Source organism: Porites lutea, chromosome 6 (genome assembly GCF_958299795.1).
Source record: "Porites lutea chromosome 6, jaPorLute2.1, whole genome shotgun sequence".
In the NCBI taxonomy this organism is placed as follows: Eukaryota; Metazoa; Cnidaria; class Anthozoa; order Scleractinia; family Poritidae; genus Porites; species Porites lutea.
This window is the reverse complement of record NC_133206.1, coordinates 9,953,056-9,968,220: the sequence shown is the minus strand read 5'-3', so window position 1 is coordinate 9,968,220 and position 15,165 is coordinate 9,953,056. Positions and strand designations below refer to the sequence as shown.

The 15,165-nt window shown below is 37.1% G+C and overlaps 1 protein-coding gene across 1 annotated transcript; it reads right to left on the bottom strand.

Annotated features, from left to right (window-relative positions):
* Window positions 1-8,922: 8,922 nt before the first annotated feature.
* LOC140941862 (uncharacterized) lies at window positions 8,923-14,926 on the bottom strand. The gene is made up of 5 exons (XM_073390869.1): window positions 14,788-14,926; window positions 12,198-12,415; window positions 11,394-11,496; window positions 10,576-10,725; window positions 8,923-9,464 (listed from the first exon to the last, which is right to left on the bottom strand). The coding sequence occupies exons 1-5, from the start codon at window positions 14,924-14,926 to the stop codon at window positions 8,926-8,928; spliced, it is 1,149 nt and encodes a 382-aa protein (XP_073246970.1). The 3' UTR covers window positions 8,923-8,925.
* Window positions 14,927-15,165: the final 239 nt, after the last annotated feature.

Genomic DNA, 15,165 nt, shown 5'->3' with positions numbered 1-15,165 from the left:
TGGGATAGACTAATGTTATTCCTATAAATGAGGAAGCTTCATGGCCCCTTACCACATACAAAGGCACTGTCCACCCTACTGTAACAATTGATCTGCACACTTGTTGATCACAAGATAAATGTGAGGCCCCAGCTAAGAACCTGGAGGACAAGTTTAGGTCTTACGTACCGTGTGCAATATACAAATCCATTACTTTTTTGTCATACCAGTGATTACAATAAACAAGCCAAGGGCCGTAATACTGTTTAAAGGCTGCAATTTTATTGTTCTTTGTTGCCTGATTTAGCATAGTCTATTTTGGGGGTATTATATAGCCTAAGCCAAGCTAGGGCAGGGCCCATGCAGGGCAAAGGGGCTTCCCCACTTTTTGAAAAATAAATAAATAAAATTAAGTACAGTGGAACCTTGATATAATGAAGGGCCAAGGGACTGGCAAAATATGTTTATTCTAACGAGGTTTGTTAACTTTTATTGAGGTTCTTTTTCATATCCTTATATTTTATAGCCTGCGAAAGCATCCGGCAAAGAGCGAAGGAGAAACAGATGCTTTCGCAGGCTATATATTTTACTATTACTGGAGTAAAAAAAAAATAGTTTGTTAGACCGAGGACTTCGTTACAGAGATTCCATTGTAATATACATTTTCATATGAATAGTATCTTTGTTGGAATAAGAATCTTCCAGCATCTAAATTTATTATTGGTCCGTTTTGATCCCATCAGTCTGATGTGTGGTAAGCCTTAAAAAGTCAATCGTCCTAGATTTCTGCATTTTCAAACCAGCAAAGCTATGTAGCATTTGTAACAATGCAGAATAGTCTTTTTTGATGAAGGGTCTTGATTAAATCTGAAGACTACTCCATGAACTATGGTTTTTTAAAACGAATTATATCAGGCGATGGTGTGGTCTCTGGCACATTTCAATGACATGCTAGACAAATTGAAGGCATTACAGGAACCTACAGTGTAATATCATGATCTGCAAACTTCTAGTGGTGGATTCAGCATGTGCAATCACCCTCAGCAGGAGAAAGGTACTTTTCAGCGGCTTGAAATCTATGAACATGACTGCTCAAGAATGACTCAAGAAAGGTTCAGTAATCTGACAGTTCTAAACAGCCACAAAGAGAGAACAGCCAAATTTGCTCCCCCCCCCTCACCTCAATATAGGTGGTCACCGGCCCGCGCACATTAAAAACTGCTTCCCAGGCCCTCTTAGGGGTTTTAACTCTTAAAAATGCTAGTTTCTAATAATATTTTACAAAGGAAAAGACCAGCAAGAAAAACCCACAGAGCACAATCAAGGATGGGCCTCCATGATAAACATAATTTCCACTGTGTAACACTTCTTCCTAGAGGCAGTGAATTTATGGCACACTGTGTTATCAGCAGAATTCATCCAACCTAGTGATGTACTGAACCATTTAGTTTTTAAGTACATAACGTTAGTTGCAAATAATAATTTATTAATGCAGTGATAACCCAGTACTCTATGATCTACAGACACCCACTTAATTGGACACCCATATATAACAGGCAGTTTTGTTTGTCCTGAGGAAAAGCATAGATTTTTTCTTTAAAATTAACAGGCTTAGTACGCACAGTAGTTAGCAGAGTAGTTAATGTGGACAACAACCACTTTTCTGTGTTTCAAGTCAGAAATTCCTATAATTATATTCTTAATCCAGCTTTACAGACACTGGTTACCCAGGCACTTTCTATTTTTCTTGTCACAATGATGTGCCAATTGTAGACATTGTACCAAGTTCACGGGTTAATAAGATTTTATTACCAAAACATCTGCAGCCAAATAGCATGACACATTTGATTTTGATACATCTTTCTTTCTTCCCCTGTTTGTAGTCCTTTGATAAATTTTCTGCCTCCTACTCAACAAGTTTCACATCCTTGGCTTTTTGCTACAGTCATTGTTCCTACCCTTCTTACTCCTTGTTCCTTTATGCTATATATCAAATAAATCACGTGTCTGTGACTTTTTTCCAGAGAGCTAACTTAATATGGACACCCATATAATATAGACTTCATAACATGTCTGTGTTAACCGTTCCACTGTATATATTTTCTTGTCTAGCCAAAGCTTCAAAGCTGGTCCCAGTAAAGAGAGCATCCAAAAAGTGCACACCTGGGTTTGAATAATAAATAAATTTTAAAAAAAAACGTCACATACAACAATTTCATAAAGTTAACTATAAAAGTTATGGGAATACAAGGGGATATCATTGACAATAGTTGGATGAGGTGAAATCTCTGAATTTTTATTAGCGTTGCAATTTATAAGTTGCTATATTGATCTGCAGTCAATCGATAGGGAAGATATAGGCAGACACAGCCTTTTCAAAAAAACATGAGCTACAAAGAATGTGACAGTCTTTAATGTCAGCACTGAAAATTATTAAATTGATATACCAAATCAAGAGCGAGCGATCCCCTTATTTATCTATTTATATTGAAAATGAGTAAATTAACTTTTCTGACAAAGAGAACTTATTATTAGATCTAATTTTAAAATCCTCAGCTCAGATACGTAACACTAAAGTAACAATTAAATTTTCAATAATAAAGGACAGCAGTCCGTTTAAGATGGTAAAAAAAAACATATGCATGTGACAACGAGCTGGCTGCTTTAGAACTGAAACTTAGCTGAACTGAAAACTGTACCCACTCTGATTCGCTGTGCCTGAAGAGCTATAAAGCAAAACTTTATCTACACTTGGATAAATGAGCACTCGAGAGTGGCTAGAAGGCAGGTGAAATTGGTGCGGACTCTCGATCGTCTTGCCTGTGTATTATTATTATAGCTACGTAGTACGTATACAAATACACCTACCAGTAGTCCGAATCTCCGTGGGCACAAACTGCATAAAATACGACTTGGTGAAGTGTGTTTTTTTCCTTCTCTGAGGCTAGCTGCCCTTAGTATTTTACTTTCTCATATTCAGTCGGTGCTAGTTCTACAGAGTCATCGTAATCTACGATTTCCTCCATCACAATTCCAGAATCGGGCGAAGACGAGCGAAGCTTTGAGAATCGCTGGCTGTTTTCTCACGGTTCAGGTTTGTTTTCTTGGCGTGTTCTACGACTTGGTGAAGTGTGTTTTTTTTCCTTCTCTGAGGCTAGCTGCCCTTAGTATTTGACTTTCTCATATTCAGTCGGTGCTGGTTCTACAGAGTCATCGTAATCTACGATTTCCTCCTTCACAATTCCAGAATCGGGCGAAGACGAGCGAAGCTTTGAGAATCGCTCGCTGTTTTCTCACGGTTCAGGTTTGTTTTCTTGGCGTGTTCAGAAAATGACGTCACAATCAGAAAACAATAGCCTTGTCACTGGAACATAAATTTGTAATGGCGGACGCGAAAAACCTACATTTTCAAGCTCAATATTTTCACTTAGAGGGCCCCAAAGTTCATTTCAATGACCGAAACAGGTATAGCCACTTCTGATAAGCTGAAAAAAAAGCATTTTTGTGAAAAACTTGACATTAAATTTTGATCGTAGTAGCACTTTAATGAGTTTGAGAAGTTTATTTTATAAGCGTAGTCTACAGAAGCATAGTTAGTAGAGGTGAACACTTCTTTAATCAAAGCGAAAAATTGTAACTACATAGACATCAACAAAATAGGCCTATAAAACCATTACAATCGCAGCTCGCGTTTATCTTGTTGACTATACGAAGACCTTTATTAGTTTTTGTCCCTCCAGTTCAACATTCATCGAGCCAACATAACAAAGGGACCATGAATGTTTACAGATATATAACTTTGGGCGACACTTTGAATAACGCTCAGAGGACAGAATTATGACAGAAAATCCGTTGTGTAGAGTCTAAAATATTAATTTCTTTCTACAGCAAAAATAACCATGAAGAACCGTTAAAGCAATTTGGACGCTTATCACCCTTTCCTTAAATTGACTTATATTTTTTTCCAGAAAAAAGGAAACGATTGCGAAACCAAACGTTAAAGTTGAACTAAGAACAAACCTGCTGTTTTCGAGGAGGCAAAAGAGAATCTTGACTTTCATTCCAGACCAGAGATCGCCTGCAAAGTAGCTGAGTTTGGTCTTCAATAATCCGCAGGCAAAGCAAGGTACGGAGGTTTCTGGCTGTAAACACAGTTAAACCAACTTGAAATTGGCGTCTCCATTTATACGGTCGCTCGATTAAAATTCAAACCAGTAAGAGAAGTGTTATTGATAAATCTTTTCTTGAAACCGTATGTGAGAAAAGCACGCACTCTGTGTTCAACAATGGGCAATCAAAGCATAGATTGGTCACATTCAAAAAGTTTGCCGACTCGCTCAATTACATAACGTAGCTCTTGGTTGAAAACAGTATACTAGTGGATAAGCATAAACAGCAACCAGTTTATCAATGAACAATTAGACTAACGCTTGAATTAGACGCATTCAGAAAAAAAAAAATTCGGACTTGATTAAAACTTGTCAAATCGAAGACAAAACTGGCTAGTGAATGAGTAGACAATAGGCCTTTCGCCCCAAGAGAAACTGAAAACAATGCTGATGCAAAATTTTGGAGGGAAAACAAAGAGTATTATGGTATTTTTAAAAAAGGCCTATAGCCGTTTGAATTACGACAAGCTAGCCCCTGAATAAATTTAAATTACTGCGAAAGAAATATAAAACTTTCTAAACTTCTCGGTAGACAATAAAAGCGAAGAAAGTTGAGGAAAACTGTTGTTAAAGAATTTGTAGCACAAAAACCATTTTGACTCCTAACATTTAATTACGCAGTGATGTTGATCACCACTATCAGTTTGACAAAACTAATGAATACGCGAAGACTACAATAGCCTGTTTTGTACCCGCTCGTCACGACTACGGTTAAAAGTGCGAGAAATCGAGGATACAAACTTTTAGGTCGACAAAAATCATCATTCCTTCTAAAAGCTCAGCAAGTTGAGGAAAACTTTTGATTAAAATTGCCAATTACAAAAATCACTTCTATCACACTGACGCATAAAAAGCTCGCATTCAACGAAAATGCCGCGAAAAACATATATATTGAGGAGGTCATTGATCATAGCATGGAGTTATTAGTTACTGGGGTCACAAAAATAGTGGAACGGATTTATGTGATCACATGCATCACGCCCGGCTGGTACAAACTCTTCCCCCAGCTGGTCGTTTCATTTTCGTTTATAACTTCGCTTGATTTTGCTGGATCGCGAGACCACCCTTCAAAGGAACAGGGACCCGGTTAGCGAATATTCACATGATGTCACGGCGACCATATTGGTAGGCGGTATCATACTTGACAAACAAATGAGAATCAGTCTTCAACAATAGGCGTGCAGTTTCTAGCAGCTCATAAATAATTACGACAAAAGTACAGTACGAAGAAAGAAAAAAAGAATAAAAATTTTAAATTAAAATCTATTAAATTGCGTAGACAATATTTGAAATTTTGGCTAACGCCATGGACGTAATTGCTTTCATAATGATAATTAGCAATTTACAATGGTTGCAAACATCTTTGGATAATCACTAACGTAACAACAACCCTTTGCAGGGTTAACAATGCAACAGAAACAATAATTGCAAACGCTTCTTACTTTATCAATAATTTATCGCAAAAAAAGCAAACAGTGATGTTATTTACGTAACAAAGGTTTAACATCGTAACGTAGCTCATGCGAGAACTCGTACTTATGCTTTATACTTATTTATATGTATACTTATTTTTCGCTCAAAACCGTAATTCCGGTTGTTCATTTTGGCATCCCGCGGGTTCCCGTGCGTATTTTCAATTTCAAATCTTGTTGCTTTTTAAAATGTCCCGAATCCTAGCCTTCATAAAAGACAAATCTAGGATCCCGGAAAACCTATCAATAACCCTTGAAACGCGGTCTTGAAATTCGCGATCGTTGATTGCCCATACTTCCACTGGTCTCATAGTTGCATGATTGACATGTGTCATTTGCCATACATTTGACAGCGCACTCTGTATTATCCTCTACCCGACTTGTATCAAAAGTGTGACCAGTCAAGGCAAAATCTACCAAAATAAAGTCGGAGAATAAAAATCCCATGTTAAAGACGTCCTCCGCCGTAAAATTCATTGTAGCAACACGTTCTTATGTCCAGAGAATTCCAGCCTCCGAATGGCTAAGTGGATTTCTGATCTGTGAAAGTTACCCATTGAAATGGTCACCTTCAACACACCGACGTTGAAACCATTGATGACTCGGGGTTCCTTTGGAATGGCCAGGTCTAAATCCATGAACCTTCTGCTTAATTTGGCTACAAACCTATAATAGCACTTTAGGACAGCATGAACATGCGTTGTTGACTTACGGCAGGCCCATAAATTCAAATTGTTTTCAGAATTTTTCCGAATAAAAGTCGAGTATCAAATACAACATCGGGGCAGGTTTTTATGTGCACATCCTAACACATTTTAGCAGAACTGAACGAACAAAGACTATGTTAACACGTTAGAAACGCCCAAATATACGTTATGACAGCTCCTTGAAATGTAGAAACTACGCTGAAACAACGACAGCATGTACCTGTGAACTGATCATCGATTGACAGTCCCCAAGCGTGGATTTGGGGGACAGATGACCACTTCAATATACAGTAACAAAATGATTTGCGATTAACTTAAAGGGGAGTCTGGTTAAAAGCATTTTTTGTCTATTTCTGCCCCTTTTCTTAAATATCTAGCCAATAGTTCATTCAATCGAAAAATGACTCGGACGATTTGTTTAATAATTTTTGGGAGAATTTTTGGATGATTTTTTGAATGTTTTTAATGTATAAAAATTAGGGGGTATTGAGAATTTTGGAAAACAAGAAGGTATTGGATTTGAGGGTTGTTGAAAATTAGATATGGAGTAAATAATTAGTAGACAAATACCAGACAGTCCGCAACCACAAGGTGCCTCTGATACCATAAGATTATGCATATACCACCTTTTCTACCATGATTCATTTCCTTCCCGAACAATATATCTTAATTTCCCCAAAATACACCCAGACTGTCCCCTTAAAGCCATAAAAAAGATTTTTTTATTTCTTACCGTTACTAAACGATAAATTGTCTCTCTCACACACTTACGTTGTTTGCGTTTTGCCCATGCGCGTTGCTATAATTCAACCACGGTAATGCGGCCACCCGTAAATTCAGGTGCATGGAAATCTTTCATTTAAATTACAGCTTAAACTATACTGAGTAAGCTGCTTCTATGCTACATATCAAAAAGAAAGGGAAAAAATGGAAAATGACATCGTTCATGACTATTTTAAATCCCTTTAGCCGTTTATTCAAAGATTAAAACAGGAGCCCATTACTTATCGGCTCCTGGTTAAAATCTGCCATTCTATTTCAAAACAGGGTCCGGTGCTTACACATAAAAAGATCAAGATAGTTGAGAACAATTACAAACAAACAAACAAAAAAGATATACGACGCTGAAAAAAAAAACATTACACTTTGTTTAACTAACGATGCGCACTCGAGCAAACTCTCACGAAAAAGCTAATATTGATTGGCATTGCTTAAAATATTTAATTAAGGGGGCATTGCAGCGGTTGGTTTTTTGGGGAAATAATGTTGATTTGGGAAGGAAACAAATTAGGGTGGAAAAGCTATACAAATAAACCAGTTAGTCCGCTAATGGGATCAGAGGCACCTTGTGGTGGTGGTGGACTATCTGGTAATTGTCTACTAATTATTCACTTCGTATTTTAATCATTGTAACAACCCCCAAATTCAATATTTTCCCATTTTCCCAAAATTTTAAACATCTCAACCCCCCCCCCCCCTAAATTTTATACATTTGAAACATCCGAAAAATCATCCAAAAATTCACAAATGTTTATTGATTTAAGGACTGTAACTTAATTGAGTCATTTTTGGATTGAATGAAATCTTGGTTAGGTATTTAAGAAAAAGGGTGAAAATCAACGAAAAATAATGCTTTTAACCGTACTGCCCTCTTAATTTATCTCAAAGATGGAGAAGAAAGCTAAAATTTATTAGCAGTGCTTAAAATCTTCAATTTTATCTCAAAGATGTAGAACAAAATTCCATGCCTTTGAAACAGTTGAGACAGGTGAACCTAGGATTCTGAAAGAGTCTTAAGTGCACTGCACGTCACAAGTTTGCAAGTTATGATGAAGACATGATGATCAAACACGTACCTGAAAAACTTTCAAACAATTTACCACAGGAATCTGGTGCAGATGAGAGTAGAGATGTCCTCAAGAATATCAGTATGAATGGAATATAAATCGATAGAAACATGGTGACAACAATCGCTACAAATACAACAAAACAAGAAACGGTAACGAATTTAAATACAAAAGTGTCTTTTACAATATTTACTGCAAAAAGTCATAACTAGTATGTTAACGAAAACAGAAACAATCGAGCTGAAATGAGCTTCTTACCTAACTTGTCTAACCAAGAATTAACCAAATCATTCTCATCTACAAGAATCCAGTCTGATCTATCCTTATACACGCTTACACGCGAATGAAATTAGGCCTGAAATTATTGCTATGGACTAGGGGTACCTTCCGGCAAGTGCCAACGAGGCGAATTCGTTTATCTTTTGTGGAATGTGCCTATTTAGATCTTCGCGATATATTTTTTCATAATTTTAGAGGTTTAAAATGGATTCCGCTATGGAAAAGGATGGCACCCAACTTCAAAACAACAACTTTGGCACATTCTAGGCTTTCACTTATATTAAACAATAACAACATGGCTTGAAGCTTTGTTTTCCTCACTTTAGCTTCACTTTCATCCTCAACGTTGTTATAAAAAAGGTGCCTTAAAAGAAAAAACTGTGTAATTTTCTTATCATGTAGAGTACAGATTCATCGATTCTGTAAGTATGTTAAACACAGTCAAGCAGACAGCACTTTTTATCCCTCATTTTCAGCGAACATAGATCTTCCAGAAATCTTCTGAAGAAATTGCAAAGACATTGCCTCCTGACTCATCACAGAGCCATAGTTTGTTATAAGCAACCCAGTGATAGCGGTGGGCAACAAAGGCTGAATGGTCGTACATTCGTTGTTCTTCGTTTTTGTTGAAGTGACCCCATTTTCCAACATAATGTGATCCATCGTTTCCCCATCGGTGACACTGTTGAGCTAAATACGAGTTGTCGTCCTTCATTGTAATGAACGAGCCGCATGAAGCAGGCAGGACACTTGATTGACCGCTGAAATACTGGACAACTGCTTCCCCAGTGCTGTTATTGACCGTGATGACGTGAAAGGTGCGCCCATTTTCTTTACTACAGTGGAATCTCAGTTGAGAGAAGTTCAAGTGCGACCTCAGTTGACGCATGGCACTTGTACTAATGCCCATTAAGTTATTCTGATAATTGCTGATCCCGCGGTATGAAATTTCAGTGGTCCAAGCAGAGGAAGAGTCGGCTTTCTTTAACGTGGCAACATTAAGCCAGCCTCCTGAAATCAACATGATTTTTTTTTATTTCCAGATGCAAGCATCCTTGCTGTTTTATTACTTATGAGCTGAGTTAAATCTAGATATTTGACTATGAGAATTGACGAGTCTGAAGTCATCAACGTAATTAACCTAGAACATTTAAAAGGAATTTCAACGAAGCCATGGATTATTTCACCCATCCCTCCCATTGTATTAGTATAGGTAATAGCATGATTTGTAGTGATATTTGGCATAAATACCACGAGTGATATTTCGAAATTGTCATACGTAATTTCACGAGCCGTTAGGCGAGTGAAATTTGAGACAATTTTGAAATATCACAAGTGGTATTTATGCCAAATATCACGTACAAATCATGCTATTATTCGTTTATACTACTTCCCACAAAAGGTTTGTAATTTTCATATGTAGGTATTTCAAATTAAGCTGAAATATTACTGCTCTAAGCCAATCAAATTGCAGAAATTTCTCATGTAGCAGTAATGTCATAAGTGTAATTTTACTGCGAGCAGATTTTTGGAGTTTAAGAAACTGAGAACTCTACATGGCAACGAACGGAATTACTGAACAGAAAGGAAGACCGAAGAATGGATATTAACTGTTTGGGTTAAATTGTCAAAATGTGATGTTTCACTTGAAACCAAGTTAAAATTTAATTCCCTAAACATTTAAAACATCTATTCAGGAAAGGTAATTCATTCTCATGCAGAAAAAACTCTTTTTCTCAAAAAAAAGGTTGTGCATTGGCCTGATTTTGAAAGTGAGGGTTTTTTGAACACTCGGAAGTGGGCTATTGCTCATCCCATGGCGGTTATGAAATACACTACAACAACCATTCACGACGGCGGGCGCAAAAAAAATGGAGTCTTCGTTTGTAGAAACCTGCTGGATGGTAGCTCACTTCATTCATTCTTTTCACAGGAAAGGAGCTTAAATGACTTGGAGAAATTTCCTGAACGTTTGGTATGTATTTTATAGCTGCCTTGGGCCTTAAAAGAGCAAGTAGCATCCCGAAGTTACAATTGGCAACTGACTTCCAGTGTTTGGGAAACCCCTGCCTTTTTCATCGAGTTGACAGATAAGACAACAGACATATATTTTTTTCTGTACCTCCATCAGTTGTCATATCACAAAGGACTTTTAAAGGCCTGCCATTTTTCTCAGGGTCGATCCAATACTCTCCGTCCCCTGTTGAATCACCAGAGTCCCGGATGTGCTTGCAGGAATGACCAGGACTTGAAGAGAAATAACCAAGTTTTTCTAGACACAAAAGGAGAAAAAGAATCTATTGAATATTATTTAATCTTTCCTAAGCTAAATTTAAAGACGACTAAACAGTGAAACGTGTGACGAGGTTACCGTCTACACCGGAGCACAGAAAAAGAAATGACAGGAGACAATACCCTTTACTCGCGCAAACCTCAAAAAGCTATGTCATGTTAGTTGCTATCTTTGTATAAAGGTAACTGAATGTGTCTTCGCATCAATATCTACTATAGTTAGGCATTGAAACTGTTCCCTGTAGTCAGTTATTAAGGATGGCATGGATATGGACGTGTATTGAAACTTGAAAAACATTGGGCCAATTTTTTTCAAGTTTTAGTTAGTGCTCAGTGCCCGCAAAAATCACCAAAAATAATTATTGCCTAGTGCTCCCTGATGGAACTTGTTTGATATCTTCTTTAACGGATCATTTTGTGTATGGGTGATGGGACTATTTCAGTGATGAGTTTAGCACACGCCTAAAACAGCGACATCCTCGTGACATAGCTGACCCATAGCCCCTATAACAAAATCGTTGCGTTTTCCATTATACTGACACCCATTGTCTCTTATAATGAACAAGAGAGTGAACTATGCTTAATCAGGTGAATAAGGTGGATCAGTTCTACTGACAACCAGTCTCGTTACTTTGGTTTCACACTCACTTGATTGACAGGTCACGCCCTTGAATCCAGGAGGACATGAACATTGATTTTGATGTGTTATCCTTTGTCCGCTGTTATTACAGATAAACTTGAAATTCGCCACCTAAATTTAAAACGTTTGAACTTCAGCTTTGATGGATGAAGATGATGAAGTTTTACACAGGCCAAGGGCGAAAGAAAAGATGTAAAACTGATCATACCATTGCATTCATTGACGAGAGATTAAAAATTAAAAGAGGGAAGCCTGATGACTTAAACTAGAAACACTAACATTCACATTTCTTGTTATGTCTCCTTCGAATGACAAAACTAAATTAGATATCAGGTGTATGTAGAAATGATCAGGAAAAAAATCCGAGCCCTCAGGAGAAATCGGATCCACCACTTTCCAGTTAAGGTTGGAAGCTTCAACTCCTGAGCAATAGGTGACTCATGTGATGAGCAGGTCGCTAGCTTGGGGTATTCTAGATCTCTCTTACCCATGTCATAAGACCGAAGTTTTTCTTTTCCTTTTACTGATGATCATCGTGAACACTCTGAAATCGTACACGGAAACCAGTAGAGAAACATCATTTCCGCAATAAACTATTTCCGACTCCGATCCGACTCGTTTAAACTCGTATACTTCATATCAAACTCTCCATTTCTTTAGCCATTTGTCTGATGAGTCTTTTTATCTCAGTTCAATCAATCAATCAGTCGATCAGTCAGTCAATCAACCAACCAACCAGTCAACCAATCATTTAATAAAACCAACAACACAACAAGCCTTTATTTCAAGTATGATGTTCACATAGTGCATACCTGACTAAGCTCAAAGTAATTCGACCTCTTGTCTGCCTTGTAGTTTTCCGGTTTAGACTTCCTTGTCTCTGCATTCAAATGACACACTTGTAATCTTGAATTTTCGGGAATAAAACAGTTGTATGACTGACAGCTCTCATATCGCAAACATCGTAATCCGCACTCAATACAGGAACCTGCATAGTAATAACTGATTGTGGGGCTCAAAAGAGAGTAACCTGGAAATTAATGACGACAACCAGTTAGGCAGACCAAAGGTAGCCCAAGCTCGAAAATATAAGCATCGGCGAACATCGGCATTGTTGCGTGACATTCGAAATATAAGGATTTGTATCGGAAAAAACCTATGGTTTCCGTAACCTACGACAATGAAAGGATTTCAATTAAAAAAAACAGCTTACCTTACATAAAATGTGTGTTACGTCTCTCCTGTGTGGTCCATGGGCCGATTTATGGCCGTTTTATGTGTTTTATGTAAACGGTTTTCTCTCAATATAAAAAGAGAGAAAACCGTTTACAGTACAACCCACAAAATGGCCATAAATCGGCCCATGGACCACACAGGAGAGACGTAACACACATTTTATTTAAGGTAAGCTGTTTTTTACTGAAATCGTTTTATTTTCGTAGGTTACGGAAACGACAGGTTTTTTTCCATACAAATCCTTATATTTCGAATGTTACGCAACAATGCCGATGTTCGTCGATGCTTCAGTATTTCAAGCTTTGGCTGCCTGTGGGCAGACATATTTTTAAAGAATGTTAAAAAGCCGTTTGTGATTCACATCGTAAAAACTTTCGTTTTTGAATCCATGATAACAATCTAATATAGATCTGAAATCATTCAGTAGAAGTGATGTTTTTTAATAAATTCTAAAGGACTTTAAAAAAGCTCATTGAAGATAATACTTTGGATGATGATATACAATATTACTAATGCAAGACATACATGGATGTTCGGCTTTGCACAAGCATTCTTAAATCGATAATAGTTCTAGTCAGATGTCATCAAGACATCAAAGTACAGTTCATTATACTGCATGTGAGTTTTCTGCAATTTGATTGGCAGAGAGCAGCTGTTTTTCAGTTTCCAGCGGTTTAAAAAAAATTACATATTTTGTCGACTGTCATTTTTTTGTCATTTTTGTGGACTGTTCATTATACTTCATGAGAGTTTTCTGCAATTTGATTGGCAGAGAGCAGCTGTTTTTCAGCTTTCAGTGGTTTCAAAAATGATGACATAAATTATATTTTTGTCGTGATATCACTGAGATATATAGTATCACTCATGATATTTCAATAGTCACAAATTTCACTCGCCATTTGCCATTGTATCTTGACATATTATTGATAGCATTAGGTATCCCATGAAATACTACTATGAATCAAGCTATTGTACTACTGATTAAAAACTGAATGAGTTATTGTAAAAAGAAGGAAATTGCCTTAACAACTCTTAAATCGCCATTGATTGAAATTTTAATGCTGATTAGTAGGGGATCTTCTTTGAAAAGTTCAGTAGAGTTTACTAAGATCCCCTGCATCTGATTGTAAACTTGATAGGATTTCGTTACAAATGTACGTTGGGCGAAATAAAGCTAAATAAATTAATAAAGGTTGCAAATAATGTTAATACTTTCTATCATAGAATCCTTGTAAGTTTATCTTATTTGCATTCATCGATATGTTTCAAAAGGTTTCAGTGCTTAAATGTAATTTGTAATCAACACCATCTTTTAAACCAAAAAAAATTAAAGTTGTTTTAAAAAGCCAGTGGTTGGAAAATCTTCTCTTCAATTTTTCTGCGTTTTTGTCATAGCGGATGGACCTTATTCAACGAACATTTTATAACTTGTTGTGGCTATAACCTGTTAACGCTACCGGCCCCATTTGTTCGAAAGGTGGATAGTGCTTTCCACTGGACAGCGCGATTGGTTTCCATAATACTTATCCTCTGAATAGCGATTTATCCGGTGGATAGCCGCGCTATCAAGATTTTGAACAACCGGGGCCTGATGTCTACGCTAGCCGGATAGTTCAGTTTTCATGACGACAGGAACTGCTATCTTGTACAGAATATCCGTTAAACACCTGTTCATACTGCGCCAACTGGAAGTGGCAAAGAAACTTATCATGTCGATATGTGACGCCGATTCACTTTCAAGATTGGCGCGGTGCGGCTTCGCTCCTATACGGAAAACGCGACAAAATTTTCCTTCTTGTGTGTTAATAGGAGCCCGGCTATCGGATATGGGTCTCGAGACGGCGCAAGAGCGATGCGGTCTAGAGTAGACATAGCTTAAGTCAATTAATAATAAACAAAACAGATTTGAAACATGGCGGGTCATGCAAAATATCAATCAGAGAATTCATTCATTGCTCTTACGACAACCAAAACTAAAAAGCCAGTGAAATAAAAAAAATGGTTTGGTGACCTGTTAAACTTCAGTGTTGATGTTATCTACCAAACCGCCAGAACCTTCGAACCATTGACTTCCAAAACATACTTTAAAAATACTCAGCAAACACTGGATCTTTTGTTGTAACAAGTTTGACGAAACTTAAATTTTAATTCGTTCTTAAAACTCACCTTTATGAATCTCGACAAAGCTTGAAATGGATTCTAGGTTTGTAGCTGATGAAATACTCGTCTTGTGAAATATAACATCTCGGTTAAATGAGAACAAGACCAACCAACATATGCACACTGCTTTTGACATCATCACCATGATCATTAGTAAAACAAGATCTTATTGCACAAATAGAGGAAATGTTAGTTTAAAAAAAATTGATTTTCCATGTACACAATTTTAATTAAAAAAGGGTAAGGTTGGAAATGAATGCGCAGCAAAGAGCCTATTTTAGTGATTGTTTATGTAACAATAACCTAAAATCAAGCCTGATAACAAAAAATATTTATAACGAAGAGTTAAAAAAGAGCTATTAAACACGCACCTGGTAGTATCTT

Bases quoted from the DNA above. Each gene is read 5' to 3' on its own strand.
- LOC140941862 (XM_073390869.1), bottom strand. From the start codon at position 14,926: ATGGTGATGATGTCAAAAGCAGTGTGCATATGTTGGTTGGTCTTGTTC. The intron at 12,416-14,787 runs GTGAGTTTTAAG...ATTAATTTCCAG, and splicing joins CTTTGTCGAGATTCATAAAG to GTTACTCTCTTTTGAGCCCC. The intron at 10,726-11,393 runs GTGAGTGTGAAA...TTTTGTGTCTAG, and splicing joins GGGCGTGACCTGTCAATCAA to AAAAACTTGGTTATTTCTCT.